Source organism: Nyctibius grandis, chromosome 5 (genome assembly GCF_013368605.1).
Source record: "Nyctibius grandis isolate bNycGra1 chromosome 5, bNycGra1.pri, whole genome shotgun sequence".
Taxonomy (NCBI): Eukaryota; Metazoa; Chordata; class Aves; order Nyctibiiformes; family Nyctibiidae; genus Nyctibius; species Nyctibius grandis.
In genome coordinates this window covers 36,146,024-36,162,587 of record NC_090662.1, presented here as the reverse complement: position 1 = coordinate 36,162,587, position 16,564 = coordinate 36,146,024, and the positions used below count along the sequence as shown (strand labels likewise).

At 43.0% G+C, this 16,564-nt stretch overlaps 1 protein-coding gene across 6 annotated transcripts in view; it reads right to left on the bottom strand.

Annotated features, from left to right (window-relative positions):
- The window catches only part of TMEM117 (transmembrane protein 117), a 241,659-nt gene that overhangs the window by 12,222 nt on the left and 212,873 nt on the right, over positions 1–16,564 (bottom strand). For all 6 annotated transcript variants that reach the window (XM_068400916.1, XM_068400914.1, XM_068400913.1 and 3 more), the window contains one exon: positions 1,286–1,415. In XM_068400916.1, coding sequence (XP_068257017.1) covers positions 1,286–1,415 — 130 coding nt within the window. The remainder of the gene's footprint in view (positions 1–1,285; positions 1,416–16,564) is intronic.

The following is a 16,564-nucleotide window of genomic DNA, read 5'->3' as shown; positions in this document are numbered from 1 at the left end:
ATGAGATCATTTACTTCATTCTGTTCCATAAACCTCTAGTGTCTCAAACGGTCTCGCTCATATGTGCCCCAGCCCTTCTTTCTTCTTGCTGGCTGTCTATTGTCTCTCAGTATTCCAGCAGAGCACTTACATCCAATTTTGAAAAACTTTCCATCCCCCTCCATCTGTACTTCCTACTGGCCCATTTGCCTTCCCTCACTCAATAACCAGCAGACCATTTGTGCACTCATTTTCTCTTCTTTTCTGGTTTTTAATCGGATCACTCACTACCTTCTCTGCTGAAAATGCCTTTTCTGTGGCCTCATTCAGCCTATCTCAGCTGACTCCTGTGTTCATCATTCTTTCCCTCTCGGCACATTTTCTTCCCTTGGCTTTTGCTGCCTGGTGAGCTTGTGACTCACCTGCTAGCTCTTGGTCTTATCCTTGTATGATCTCTGAATGATACATTTGTCCCTGCTTTGCAGGAGTTTCAGATGGCTGTGTCACTGGATGCCTTCATCTATCTTATTCCTGTACAGTATCATGTGCTGTGATTGTTTATATCAGCAGTTAAAGACCCCTGCAAATTCACACCTGCATTCTTTTTCTATCCATTATTATCCAACTCTTCCCAATGTAGAGAGAGGAGCTATGCTCCTTCTGCATAGCTTGAAGGTAAAACCAAAATATTTATCCCTATTTAACCTCCTTCTCTTTTTCATTCCCTACTGTTATTAAAATACTGTCTCACAGTATGAAAGGATCAGGTACTTTTTATCTATATATACCATCCATTTGAATAACTGCAATTCTATTTTATTTGAGGTTATTTAACTGTCTGCTTCTGGTTAGATGACTGATGGAAGTATGGTTGTGAGTGGCCTTTGCCAGATGAGAATGACTGAAGTTATAAAAAGATATTAGCATAAATCATAGCAAAGGCATCTGAAAGCATAAGAGATTTCAGAATGAAATAAGCCACTAATTCCCCTGGAGAGTAATCTTAGATAAAAGATCTCTGAAGCTACATTAGGTATTACTTAGTGTCACAAGAAGTTGCTGAAATCCATGAAAAACAGCAGGTCTCTCTGATTTGTAAGAAACAGATTCCTTGTTCCCCTGAGATGTTTATATATGGATGATATAGATATGGACAGATAAACAGACAGAAAAATAGTAATCTGGGACACACATACAAAAAAAATATGTGGTTAAGAACATGTTAGCATACATTTATTACACAGAATCAGCTCACTATATGACTGTGACTGTGACTGTGATTTACACAATCTGTAAGATTACATACCTGTTATATGTATGTGATATTCCTCTTTGAAGATCTTTTGGAAATAAGGTACTTTGAACTGCATGTGTGCAGATGGCAAGCCTGGAAGATTCACTTCAACATCACCCATAAAATGTGGAAACTCCCAGTCCTATTAAAAAAAAGAAAAGTAAGAGACTAAATAAAATCTTTCACGGTATATTTTTGCCCTTTAAAATGCTTAAATTAATAAAAGAGAAAGGTTCTATTTTTAAGCCTCCGATTATTGGATTTTCTTACTTTACATTTGACTGAACCACTTGAAATAGAATACTTTGTTTACATTAGCTATTAAACTATGGTTTTTACTTCAGCTCTATGGCTAGCAGGACCCAGACGGAGCTCCCCAAAAAGCATACAGCTGTCCAGGTCTCAGGCTGCAGGGAGTGCTTGAACCTGGCATTAGTATCAAGAGCTAGCAGAGACGACACCTGTGTGCGGTGTGAACAGATAGATGATCTGCTCAGCCTGGTGGCAGAGCTTAAAGAAGAAGTAGAGAGGCTGCGGAGTATCAGGGAGTACAAAAGAGAAATTGGCTGGTGGAGTCACACCCTTCCATCCCTGAGAGAAATGCAGCAGATGGAAACTCAGCAAGAGTCAGAGGAGCCCCAGTCCTCTTGGCATCAGGAAGGAGGGGACCCAAAGGATGAGGGGGGAGTGGAAACAGGTCCCTGATTGGGGGGATAGGAAAATCCCCCCTCGGGTCCCCTCACCTTCCCAAGTGCCCTTACAGAATAGGTATGTGGCTCTGGAACTTGAGGGTCAGGCAGATGATAGTGGAGAAGAAGGTCCATCTGGGGGCTTGCCTAGAATAAGTCAGTCAACCAGACAGATCAGAACTACGGGTGTTAAAAAAGAAAGAAGGGTGATTGTAGTGGGGGACTCTATACTGAGGACCCCGTATGCTGACCAGACCCATCTCACAGGGAGGTCTGCTGCCTCCCTGGGGCCCGGGTAAGGGATATTACCAGGAGGATCCCTACACTAATTCAACCATCTGATTGTTACTCATTGCTGGTTGTTCAGGTTGGCAGTGATGAGGCTGATGAGAGAAGCCCTAGGGCAATGAAGAAGGATTTCAAAGCACTGGGGCGACTGGTTGAAGGGTCAGGAGCACAGGCAGTGTTTTCCTCGATTCCTCTTGTAGCAGGAAAGAATGGTGAAAGGAACAGTAGAACCCACCTGATCAACACATGGCTTAAAGACTGGTGCCATTGGTGGAATTTTGGCTTTTTCAATCATGGGTGGGTTATACGGCACCAGGCCTGCTTGAGACAGACGTGGTTCACCTGTCTAATAGGGACAAAAGGATTCTAACCTGTAAGTGGCAGGGCTAATTGAGAGGGCTTTAAACTAGGCTTGAAGGGGGAGGGGGATAAGACCAGGCTTGCTGGAAATGAGCCTAGGGGTAGAATGCCAGAGATGGGGGAGAAACCAAACCAGAAAGGAGGCAGTCTAGGAGGTTCTTGGAGTGTGTGGAAGATAACTTCCTAATGCAACTGGTTAGTGAGCCCACCAGGGTAGGTGCCCCACTAGACCTGCTGTTTACGAACAGAGGTCTGGTAGGAGATGTGGTGGTTGGAGGACATCTTGGGCACAGTGACCACGAAATCATAGTTTTCGATTCTTGGGGAAAGAAGGAAGGGGGTCAACAAAACCTCTACCTTGGACTTCCGGAGGGAGGACTTTGGCCTGTTTAGGACACTGGTTCAGAGAGTCCCATGGGAAAGAGTTCTTGATAACAAAGGGGTCCAGGAAAGCTGGACATACTTTAAGAAAGAAATCTTAAAGGCACAGGAGTAGCTCATCCCCATGAGCCGAAAGACGAGCCATGGGGGAAGAATTCCAGCTTGGTTGAACAGGGAGCTTTCACAGGAACTTAGGGAAAAAAAGAAGGTTTATGATCTTTGGAAAAAGGGGCAGGCAACTCAGGAAGAGTACAAGGATGTTGTTAGGTCATGTAGAAGGAAAATTAGAAAAGCAAAAGCTCATCTAGAACTCAATCTAGCCACTGCAGTAAAAGATAATAAAAAGTGTTTTTATAAATACAAAAACAAAAAAAGGAGATCAAGGGAATATCTCCATTCCTTATTGGATGCAGGCGGGAACATTGTTACCAGGGATGAGGAAAAGGCTGAGGTGCTTAATACCTTTTTTGCCTCAGTCTTTCACAGTAAGACCGGTGATCCTCAAGGGAACTGCCCCCCTGAGCCAGTACACAGGGACGGGGAGCAGAATAGACCCCGTGTATTTCAGGAGGAAGTAGTTAGCAACTTGCTGTGCCACTTGGATGCTCACAAGTCTATGGGACTGGACAGTATCCACCCATGGGTACTGAGGGAGCTGGCGGAAGAGCTTGCTAAGGCGCTCTCCATTATTTATTATCAGTCATTATCAGTCATTATCAGCTAACCGGGGAGGTCCCAGATGACAGGAGGCTGGCCATCCACAAGAAGGGCCGGAAGGAGGATCCTGGGAACTACAGGCCTGTCAGCCTGACTTCAGTGCCCAGCAACGTCATGGAACAAATCATCTTGAGTGCAATTACACAGCACATAGAGGACAACCAGGGGATCAGGCCCAGTCAGCATGGGTTTAGGAAAGGCAGGTCCTGCCTGACCAACCTGATCTCTTTTTATGACCAGGTGACACGCCTAGTGGATGAGGGGAAGGCTGTGGATGTAGTATACTTGGACTTCAGCAAAACTTTTGATACTGTCTCCCATGGCATTCTCCTGGATAAGCTGGCAGCCCACGGCTTGGACAGGTGCACTCTTCACCAGAGAGTGGTGGTGAATGGTACTGCATCCAGTTGGCATCCACTCACTAGTGATGTCCCCCAGGGCTCAGTACTGGGCCCAGTCCTGTTTAATATCTTTATTGATGATCTGGATGAGGGTATTGAGTGCACCCTCAGTAAATTTGCGGACGACACTAAGTTGGGTGGGAGTGTTGATCTGCTGGAGGGTAGGAAGGCTCTGTAGAGGGATCTGGACAGGTTAGATAGATGGGCTGAGACCAATGGTATGAAGTTCAATAAGGCCAAGTGCTGGGTCCTACACTTTGGCCACAACAACCCCATATAGCACTACAGGCTGGGGGAAGAGTGGTTAGAAAGCAGCCCGGTGGAAAAGGACCTGGGGGTATTGATGCACAGCCGGCTGAACGTGAGCCAAAAGTGTGCCCAGGTGTGCAAGAAGGCCAACAGCATCCTGTCTTGTATCAGAAATAGTGTGGCCAGCAGGACTAGGGAAGCAATCGTCCCCCTGTACTCAGCACTGGTGAGGCCACACCTCCAATACTGTGTCCATTTCTGGGCCCCTCACTTCAAGAAAGACATTGAGGTGCTGGAGGGAGTCCAGAAGAGGGCAAGAGAGCTGGTGAAGGGTCTGGAGGGTATGTCCTATGAGGAGCAGCTGGGGGAACTGGGATTGTTTAGCCTGGAGAAAAGGAGGCTGAGGGGAGACCTTATCGCTCTCTACAACTAGCTGAAAGCAGGTTGTAGCAGGGTGGGGGTCAGCCTCTTCTCACTTGCAACTAACAACAGGACTAGAGGACATAGCCTCAAGCTGCACCAGGGGATGTTCAGGTTGGACATTAGGAAAAATTTCTTCACAGAAAAGGTTATTAGGTATTGGAATGGGCTGCCCAGGGAGGTGATTGAGTCACCATCCCTGGAGGTGTTTAAGAGAAGACTAGATGTGGCACTTAGTGCCATGGTCTGGTTGACACAGTGGTGTTAGGTCAAAGGTTGGACTCGATGATCCCAGAGGTCTTCCAACCTGATTGATTCTGTGATTCTGTGATTCTGTAATTATAGGTTTCTCAAGTTCACTTGAGAATGACAATATTGAACCCACTGTACCAGCTGATAGTACAAAATAGTCTAAGAATATGAATACCTACTTAGCAATCTTGCAATACTAGTTACAACTTCTGTTACTAATTTGGCAAACAGTTTAAAGGTAAGAAATTGGCAAAGAAGGCCTGACCCTTTCAAACTTTTCATATATCTGTATTCTACGTGTTCAACTTACAGGGTATTTTCTGTATTTGGCCATAATACGTCTAAATAAACACTCCCTGCAAGCGCAGGCCCTTCGGCATAATCTGCCTGAATCAATCTAGGCACATTTTTCTCCACTGCTGTATTTCAGCTGACAAGGAAATGCTGGACATGTGGAATTTCTTACCTATCATTATGCTTATTTTCATAGCATGTGGTAACCCAGTTGAGGAGGAGCTGCATTTAAAGGAATTTTTTGCTTGGTTATCTGCACCCACCATCAGTCATTTGAAAATGGATATATTAGCATGGCTCGTTACAGCTAAAACTGAAAGTCTAGCAATAGTGCTAGGATCAGTACAATTACCACTCTGTGCACTGCGAACTGTTGGTGATCTGCTGTTAAAAACATATTGGCCCTGTTCCCATGCATACTCCCGGGTTTCTACCCCACAAGTTAGTGCAACAAGCACCTGAATTACTAAAAGTAAGATAAAGGATTCTGAAATGTGAGGAGCTCTGTAAGTGACTTGTGCTTCCTTCACATGAAAACCATTCCAGTGCAGCCATCTCCCCAAGAGAATGAATTCCGTTTTCTTTTTCAGTTTTATAAGGCTGGAAAGTTTCCTACCAGGGTAATGAAAAAAAATATTCAAAACTAAAAATCATCTCTGAAAGATAAATCACTATATATAACTTAATTTCCAAGAATTGCTAAGTGCTCCAACATTTTCTGCAGTGGAAGGGAAATGGAGGAGTTTTATCAGTGGGGAATAGCATGGCCCAAACACTAACAGCAGCTGATTTGTGCTAACTCTTTGTGATACTGAGTTAAATGGATTAACAGGAGTACAAGCAAGGCGAAAACCTGACCCTCTGTACCTGGTTCTCAATGTTCACAGTGATGCAGAAAGTGCCAATTTACAGATGCAGAAGATAAGAGATGCTCTTCTTTTGCCTTATCACTAATGCAATGCATGCACTCCTGGTCACGAGGTATGGTAATACCTGCCAATCCCTTATACTGCACCTGCAACCATCCCCTCGCAGGCAGTAGACATTCAAAAAGTGCCCGAAGATAAAAATTTTATGGGTGTACGCTCTCAGTTCACAGTATCTAATATACAGCTCTGGACTGGTGTCTCATGTTAAGTCATACATACTCTCACCCAGTAATAAATAGGAAGAAATACATAACGTATTCCTGAAGGTAAACAAATGGAGAGCTGTGGACTCTGCATTAGAAATAAGTAAACATGGGACTATAAATCCAGCCTCCTGCTCTTGCCTTGCCCCAGTGCTCCTACTGTGCCTTCTGCTGATTTACAGATGAAATTCCACCATACAGAATTTTGTATTGGACTGTGTCTTTGCATCTGAATTTTATTTAAAAGTTCAGCATTTTTTCTGATCTGTATGAATATTACCTGATAATGAGTAACTAGAATGCCAGCTCTGTCAGATGTTCAATTTACTGTACTATTTGTCTCAGCAAATGACTACTGAGACTGGAAAATATTTCATAAAACAGAAGCAAGTCAGAGAGACTCAGCCTCACCAGTGTGCTACTGTTTATATTATAACAGACAGGTGAGTGGAGAGCCCATTAGAAAAAGACATCCTTGATACTGCAAACTACGGCTACCTTTCACGTGTACATTATTTCACATTTCTACATATATACCCCATACTGTATGAAGCACGCCCGAATTGTATCATGACCTGTGTTAACTTGTAGCCCCGTAATATGGTATTGCTGTTGCTAGAGAGAGATGGGCACAGGCTGGCACTGGAGACCTCACAGCTATAAACAACTCACCAGTGCTCAGCTAAAGAAATGCAGGTCTGGAGCTGGACAAAACTGCTTTTAGGGGTAAGAACGAGAACAAAGAATTATCTAAAAATATGTCAAAGGCACTGTGTACACTAAACCTGGCTGTAACGTGGACCTTCAGATCAGTGAAGAAACGGCAAGGTCTAAAAGTGTGTTAGCAAACATAAAAATGTCCCCAGGCAGATCCTAGAGTGAGGAAAAAGAAACCATCACAATGCACATCATATCCTGCCCAGCAAAGGACTCCAGATGCCAATGAGATGCTGTAATGTCCCCACCTACCCCCACCTGACTGAAACTGCCCATTTCAGGACCCGCAGGAGCAGAGTGAGGGTGGACTAAACACCACAAAAAGTGGTATAAGCTAAGAAGTGCATGTATAACAATCTTGACATTATTAATTATTATTATTACTGAAACTTTTTTCTACACAGAAGTAATATTTTATGTAATAATTATATCTCAACTAATAATGATTCTTGGATTACACTGTTAAAATTTAAACGATACTAATAAATTCTTGGCTTTATGTATAAGTTGTTTCTTCTTTGCCTGTAAATAATGTTCTGAATGTAACACATTTATCAGTATGATCATAAAATCTGTTATTTAAGAACAGTCCCACTGGAAATACAGAAATAAAGTAAAAAAAAAAAACAACAACAAAATAAAACAAACACAATAAAATGTATTTGAAAGCAATATTAAAAAAAGGAAACTAAAATAATGAGTTAAACCTACTGACTTCCATGAAAGTCGCTACAGCCACAGCACTTAGGAAAATGAAGCTTCAATTTAGGTGATTAAATAGCTTTCGGGGCTTCACTTGGCTCACAGCTTTGGTAAGTGTGAGCGTTTACTGTCCGTGTAGTGACATTACCACTTGCGGACACATAGCTGTAGTATTATTTTTGTGCAGGAGAAGAGAAGATGAATATTAACTTTTCGGGCTACTGCCAATATCAGGTTGCCAAATCCGAACCCAATAAAGTGGTCATTTTGCTATCTAGATTCTAAGAAAGTGTTGTCCAAAATCTTCTGACTCTGTTGCCATTTTTTTTCCTTACTAACAAGCAAAAGACAACTTAATTTCAGCAGTATCCAGAAAACCATTTTTCCATGAAATTCAAGGTGCCTAGTAGGAATAATTTACCTCATGTTTTAATAGGTATACTAATGGTGCAAATGTACAAGCCCATAAATCTAACCGCTTCCCTCTCTGGAACACAGCGCAGGTCTGCACCGTGCTTTCATACACGGTATTTTCTCTCCATGGTCTCTGATATCAGTCTGTGCTCTCAGTCTGTGCTCACCTCCGGGACACAAGTGACATACACTACGTTCTTTAAGTTCTCAGCTCATAATTATGCAAAGTTCACTTGAGCAGCTTTAGCCCTTATTGATGAGGTGCCTGTACTCTGCCATATCTGGGATCTCATTAGGAACTGGGCCCAAAATACCATATTTAGAATGTATCTCTACTTGCTGAGTTTGAAAAATAAAGCCATACAACCATACTGTTAGCTCATATTTGTATCGCTCATACTGCATGAACAGATTGTTTCTCCTTTAAATCCATCAGCAGTAAATTTAGAATATTCATCTACTTCAGCAGCACACGCGTGCAGCACACGCCTACGCAGTTTATGAGGAAGAAACCAACCCAGAACCAGCAGGCTTAAATCAGCTGCGCAGAGGTCTCTAACCTCACTGGCAAGTTTTGTGGGATGTGCAAATCAAATGAGGTTATTGCCTCATTTCACTCTAGTCATGAGGAAAGGGCAGCCAGAGGATGAATTTAAGATCACCGAGGGGTTCATCCTAGTGTTGCAATGGGCAAAGGGAGCACCTCTGATTTCCATCAGCTACCTCATTAAACCCAGAAGCACAGACAACACTGGATGCTGCAAAAGAAGAGATCATGGTATTTTTGTTTTCTTCCCTTTGCTTCTAGTTCTGTGCCCCAAACAAATGCACACACTCTCTGCTGCAATGCCGGACCCTACAGTGGAGCAGGCAGCACTGATTTGGTACCTCTTTAAGAAAAGATTTTTTTAGTAATGGTAACTGAGCACCAAAGCCAAACTTTCTGATATGATCTGGCCCTTCTCTGCCATCACCTGAGGAAAAGTGAAGGAGGTGCCTGGGGAAGCCCTGTCCTGACCCCGAGCCAGGACACGCAGCTGCCCTGGGGCTCCTGGCTGGCTGCTGGCACATTGGCAACACCCCGCACCCCTGCTGGCTGCAGGATTGCTACTTGCTTCTTGGTGGTTTTAATTGCAGGCTCTGGGCCATGCCTCCCAACTCCACAGGACCAGGACCAGGTACTGGCAGGATTCAGCAAGGATCATAAGCTGTCTGGGAGGGGGGATGCTAGCCCTCGACAGACCACATCCCATGCTTCATGCACACACGACCCCACATCCCTCAGCCACCAGCCCCTTTCCACCCAGGGAAAACTGCCACAGAGAAGGTGGGACCAGGATTATAAACCAGTAACGATTAATGGGAAACAAATGTGCCACACTTTCATCTCTCTTTATTGGTACATAGTAAATATGAAATAACACTAAAAATAATATAAACACTGTTCAGATATAATCATGAAAGAAGACAAATGCACACTGGATATTTCTGCTTTAAGTAGTGATGATACATGCTATATTTAATATTAGGAATACATTTGTACTTTAAACCCCTCGGAATAATAAACAAACAAATACAGAGGGAAGGAACTGAGAAAATGCATATATGAATGAGTATATGTGTGCTTGTTCTAGAAACTGCCTATAGCAATTTTTATTTAATTTATTAAAATCCTTTTAACTTATGAGGTAGAAGACTGTGTGTCTTCAGGTATCTTTGCATTTCTTAGATAGCTTTGTTTCAGCTCTCAGAACGTGGCAGACAGACAGGCAGCTAGAGGAAATTTAATGAGAGGTGATGACTATATGTTTTTGCAAGTGTTTAAAGTAAGAAATGAACAGCTGGAATTCAGTGACAAAGGCCCAACTCCTCTGTGGATACCTCTAACTTAATTGCAGTGCTGCAACTTCCAGTAATCTCTGCAGCTGAGATCTCTGCAGCTATGAGCTGCTAAAGTACAAACATCATTTTAATATTTCATTCAAACGTGCATAAGAAGGGAAGTCAGCAGCCATGACTGGAACTCACTTTCATGCCTGTGAGATCAAATCTACCGCCCAGTTTCTGGCCTTCTGTTTGCCAATACCTTATTTAAACAAATAAAGTTTGACAAACATTGTGGTTTTTAGCCCTTACTGAACAAAAATATACATCTACTGTTAACATTACCACCTGTATACTTGTATGGCTTCAGTGGGGCTACTTAGCTCCCACAGTGAAAGATGACACACTATTCTTCAAAAAACCTTCTGCTTCATGCTGGTACTATCAGTGCTAATCTATTCATAGTTTTCAAGTCCAGAAAGTTTTATTTGATCTGTTTCGGCTTCACCTGCTTGGATTGTAATTGGCAATAACAATCACAAAACCCCATCAGGAACTGTGGCAGACACATTAACACCTTTTATCTCTTAGTCTTGATTTAAAGACTTCAAAATATGGAAAATCCACTGTAACAGTGGAGTAACTGCTTCAGTTGAGCTCCAAGCTGCTGAGACAGAAGACTGAAGATAGCTTCCAGGACCAGATACGGGTATAGAAAGGCTACCCCTGCACTATATGGCAATGTAAAGTCATGGACATACACACAACCTTGCTGTCGTTCTCCATCATCTTTATGCTCTTCTCCTCCTCAGCCTTTGCTTAGCTTCTTCAAGCTCCTGGCCTTTCTCTAGAACCCCCACTGCAAGTCTTGTTCATTTTCTCCCTTATTTGAGAAAATGATAATAAGACAGCAATAGCTCCCTCCTTGAGAGTTAAAGCAGCAATACAGCCTCTTCTTATGTGTGTGCTCGGTCTTGAATGTCCCCTTCCATTAAAAAATCATTACAGAATCCTTTAATCTGTTTTCCATTTCTGCTTATTTAAAGGCAACAATTCCCAGGCCACCCAGGTCCCAAACAAGCCCTGGGTCTCCACAGTTTGAATTTATACATTAATGCATTTTGAGCCTAGACAAAGCTGTGCATGCACATGTCCTCAAAACAGTGACCCTTGTTACTGAAATGTCTGAATTGGTATTTAGCTTTTCCACAGCAAGCTCAAAGTAATCTCAAAATTTCAGACCACCTAAAATAAGAAATGCTTGCTTTTCACTGAAAGGCCCGTATCCATGCCTATACTCACTGGCAGATGCCTGATTTGTGATAGATGGCACTCCCTCTCTCTCTCCTGTGACTATAGCTTGGCTATCATCTTCTATTCACTCCACACAACCTGGTAGTGCCTTGATACCGCAGATCTGTTCTGCATAACATATCACAGATATGACAATTCCTATCAAACACCACAGCTAAAATTTTTATCGAGGCCCTCATCATCTGCTGTTCAGTTACATCAGCATCTTTCCCTCTGGACTTCACAAGTGCAGTTGTTCTCCATTGATACAGAAATGCTGCTGCAAAGACCATTCTCCTAGTCTGTTTCTTTGAACATATCACTCTTTTCTTTGATCAAATAAAATACAGGTCATTTCCTTTCATATTGAAGTCCCTTCAGATCTTTCACTACCCCAAGTACAGGCTGTCTATATGACAGCTGCTCCTTCAATCAGTCTATAAATTCAGGCTATGAATCTTCTCTCTATTTAAAGAAACTTTCCCCTGTGCAGTTCCCTATCAGCTGCAGAGCTTTGCCCTTTCTCATTCTCCTTTATAATTCTTCTTTGCTATGAGAAAACATGAGGATGTCATGCATTAGGTATACTGGATTACCTGTCATCCTGACCAATGAAGTCACTATTGCTTATACCTGCCTGTCTAACCAGCCATAACTCTTGGCTATTCTTTAGAAGTGGAATGCTCTAGGACTGGAGTTGTATTTTGGTTGTCTTTGAGCATAAAATTAGCAAATGTAACGCCCATCTACAAGAAGGTTGGAAGGATGATCCAGGGAACTATAGGCCTGTCAGCCTGACCTCGGTACCAGGCAAGGTGATGGAACAGATCATCCTGAGTGCCATTACATGGCACATGCAGGACAATCGGGGCATCGGGGCCAGCCAACATGGATTCATGAAAGGCAGGTCCTGCCTGACCAACCTGATCTCCTTCTATGACAAAGTGACCCGCCTAGTAGATGAGGGCAGGGCTGTGGATGTAGTCTATCTAGACTTCAGTAAGGCATTCGACACTGTCTCCCACAGCATCCTCCTAGACAAACTGGCTGCCCGGGGCTTGGATGGGTGGACTCTTCGATGGGTTAAAAACTGGCTGGATGGCCGAGCCCAGAGAGTGGTGGTGAATGGGGCAAAGTCCAACTGGCGGCCGGTCACTAGTGGTGTTCCCCAGGGCTCAGTTCTGGGGCCGGTGCTGTTCAATATCTTTATAGATGATCTAGACGTAGGGATTGAGTGCACCCTCCACAAATTTGCAGATGACACCAAGCTGGGTGGGAGTGTCGATCTGCTGGAGGGTAGGAAGGCCCTATAGAGGGATCTGGACAGGTTAGATAGATGGGCCGAGACCAATGGTATGAAGTTCAACAAGAACGAGTGCCGGGTCTTACACTTCGACCACAACAACCCCATGCAGCACTACAGGCTGGGGGAAGAGTGGTTAGAAAGCGGCCCGGTGGAAAGAGACCTGGGGGTGCTGATCGACAGCCGCCTAAACATGAGCCCAGGTGGCCAAGAAGGCCAATGGCATCCTGGCCTCTGTTAGGAACAGTGTAGCCAGCTGGTCTAGGGAAGTGATCGTCCCTCTCTACTCGGCACTGGTGAGGCCGTACCTTGAATACTGTGTCCAGTTCTGGGCCCCGCACTTCAAGAAAGATGTTGAGGTGTTGGAGCGAGTCCAGAGGAGGGCGACCAAGCTGGTGAAGGGTCTGGAGGGTCTGACCTATGAGGAACGGCTGAGGGAGCTGGGGTTGTTTAGCCTGGAGAAGAGGAGGCTCAGAGGTGACCTTATTGCAGTCTACAACTACCTGAAGGGAGGTTGTAGCGGAGTGGGAGTCGGCCTCTTCTCCCGGGCAACTAGCGATAAGACAAGAGGACACAGCCTCAAGCTTCACCAGGGGAGGTTCAGGTTGGACATTAGAAAGCATTTCTTCTCAGAAAGGGCCATGAGACATTGGAACGGGCTGCCCAGGGAGGTGGTGGAGTCATCATCTCTGGCTGTGTTTAAGAAAAGACTGGACATGGCACTTAGTGCCATGGTCTAGTTGCCATGGTGGTGTCAGGGCTATGGTTGGACTCGATGATCCCAGAGGTCTTTTCCAACTTGATTGATTCTGTGATTCTGTGATCACCTAGCACAATACTGCCCCAGTCCTTAGTGTCCATTGCTAGTTCCTTGCTAGGACAAACATTGGTAGCATTGTGAAGAATTAATGGCTATCCATTCTTCCCGTTACATTAGGAACAAATTGTGTTTGAAAACAAACCAGTGCACAAGAAAGGACAGACACTAGAAGGTCTCATGTCTTGAGATGTGTAGTGACTAGGAACGCTAATCATCATTTCTCACTGAGGGCAAGAACTGTTCTTTCTTACAGCTACCCTTTAAGTTTTAGCTACTCATGAGAGTCAAAGAGGAGCAAGGTGAAACAACTTCATCCATGCCAGAGGTGCAGCAGTCATCACTAAGCACAGCCTCTGTGCACACCCAGGATGTCCTAGGAGCAAGTCCACTAGTTTTGCCATCAGGCAAATGTGAGGTCTCACATATCTCAGTGACACTGTGAGGCTCCTCTTCTTTGTAACTCACTGTGACCTGTTGATTAGCTATTCACGACTGCTGAAAATGCTGATTTAAAAAAAAGCTGCTCAAAAATAAAGGTTCTTCTATTTTGTCTCTGAGTTTCTCCAATTTTTGTAAGCTTTTACTCTTGCTTTACTGTCTCACTCGTGTCTCAACTTGGTTGAGCTAAATAGCCATCGGGTAACTAAGCTGGATGACAAACACCAGTGTGAGCTTTTCCAGTTAATTCTTGAGTCTGATAAGCTGCTAAATAAAGTGGTAATGTTACAATATTGTGTACCTGTGAGAGACACAGAAATCAGCTCCTGCAAAGCAACCGTGTCTTGTTCCCTATGTGAAACTTCCCTAAAACATCAGCAAGCCACTCATAACGTTTTTTGTAACTACCTCAGTGACACACTCTATGAAAGCCATTTCTGTGGTGAATACGAGAAATGAACATTCACCAATAATATGCAATACTTAAATTTACAGATTTACTGAGACTACAGCTTGCTGTCAAGGGAAATCACGACAGAGCAGTCAATCTTTCTGGTACCCTAGATAACCAAATATCTGACTATCATGTGGAGAATAAAAGTAAATTTTAAATACATTGCTGTGTAATCATCTTCAACAATATGAGTACATATGCAGTAATACATATACCTTTGAATTGTGGAAAATATACCTACATCGCAGCTGAACAGTAATATGAAATCTGGAGCATTTCAGGATTTGTAAATGCCATTTGTACCTATTTCAGAAAAGTAAGCTCTACTTAAGAGTTCTGAAGCTATTTTGCACTAAGGCAGCTGTCTTCAGCTGAAGTATAATGTCCCTTTCTCTTTCCAAATACCCACATGCATGAATTTCCTTGTTGCCTGATATTCAAATCTTAACAGTGTTTTTTAGTGTTGCCTAAACCCAAGAAGATAGATTTGCAGCAAAATACCTGAGCAGATATTTTTCTTGCTATGAGCTTAGTGTTGCCTAAACCCAAGAAGATAGATTTGCAGCAAAATACCTGAGCAGATATTTTTCTTGCTATGAGCTTTGCAACATAATAAAAATGGTGTTATAGAAACAAAGAGCAAGAGGATGACTGTATGTTGCTCACTGTAGATGGAAAGTAAATCAGCTGCCTCAACGTTAGAAATGGATGACTGAGGAGCCGTTCTTGTTCCGGACAAAATTCCTTCAGAGTTTTACCATCACCTGTTCTGAGAGAATTCGGAGCCGGTTACGAACAAAACTATAAACTTGCTCTTTGGTATTAAGCATGATCTGAAGTGGCAGATTTGGACCAATGGTCTCAGTTTGAAACTTTCATCCAACTTGTTTTGGTTTAGCTGTGCTTGTGCTTGTGCAGGTTCAACTTGCTAAGATTAAGGTAGTGAAACAGTAATATTAATTTTCTATTGAAGAAAAAAACAGGATTATATGCTGCATTTGACTGATACTGAGAAAATTAATAGAGCTTAAGAAGACGACAGAAAGTAAAAGCACCAGATAGACATGGAAAGCAGGGAGAAATGTGCCTCATAAATTTAAATGTGGGGTCTGCAAACAAGTCAGTGCAAATTCCCTTTCCTTTAAAATAATCAGTAATAACTGTTTTCAAAAATTATTTTCCTCCTCATAACTTGTGCTAATTAATATACCAGTTTCAATATGTAAGGAAAGAAAAAGGAAACTGTGTGCAAATGTTGAAAGAAGAAAGGCTGACTTTGCAAAATGTGGCTATCTGCACTTAAGTTTTTGTTTCAGGGACAACAGTACAAATGAATATATTTGGTCTTCCCAGCTCCCTCTCTTGTTTTTTAAGTTAAAATAATTTTTTGTGTCCTGAGTTTTAGCCTGCGAATAGGATTAGCAGTGGCAGCATACTGTACTTGTGAATGAGTTGCCTTCACTTCCTGAAGGCAATATCCCGTTCCTGAACTCCTCCTTCACACTCCCCCTCTACCCCCAGTTTTATCTTCAAAGCTGTGGTGCGGCCATTAGGCACATCTGTTCCAGAAGTAAGAGTGGCTTTTTTGGTATCAGTTGGGGTGGCAGTAGGAAATGCGTATATTATGTTTGTATAGCTGTTATGTAAACACATCTGTGTAGCAAAAGAGGATATAAGGAAACATATAAAGCTTAGGAGGCATGCATGTAAAAATAAAATCAGCTTTGCTTGCATATCAGTATCTCTGGAATGTGTTTTCAGACTGTCATCAGCAATCTAGAATACAAGTGAAAATGGATATATGTTATATGGGCGTTGATTTTGTCCATTCTTATTTGCATTATACATGCTGCCAAATCAGTCTCTAACATTTATTGTGTGGATTAGATTCACCAGGATGGGAACTAGCATACTGCTAGTAGCCGCCTACATTTAGGGGTCTTGAGCTTCAAGCTGAATCACACTTGGGGTGTTTCAGCTGAGTCCCACTCCAGAAGCCTGATGAGCCACTCACAGCTTGTCAGTTCATGTTACAAAGCAGATGTCCTTTCTCACACTGAAGTTCTGCAGAATACGCAAACCCTAACTGGCAATGACGGCTGGCCTAATGACCTCTGAATACCTTTTCTGTGTTTGTCATGAT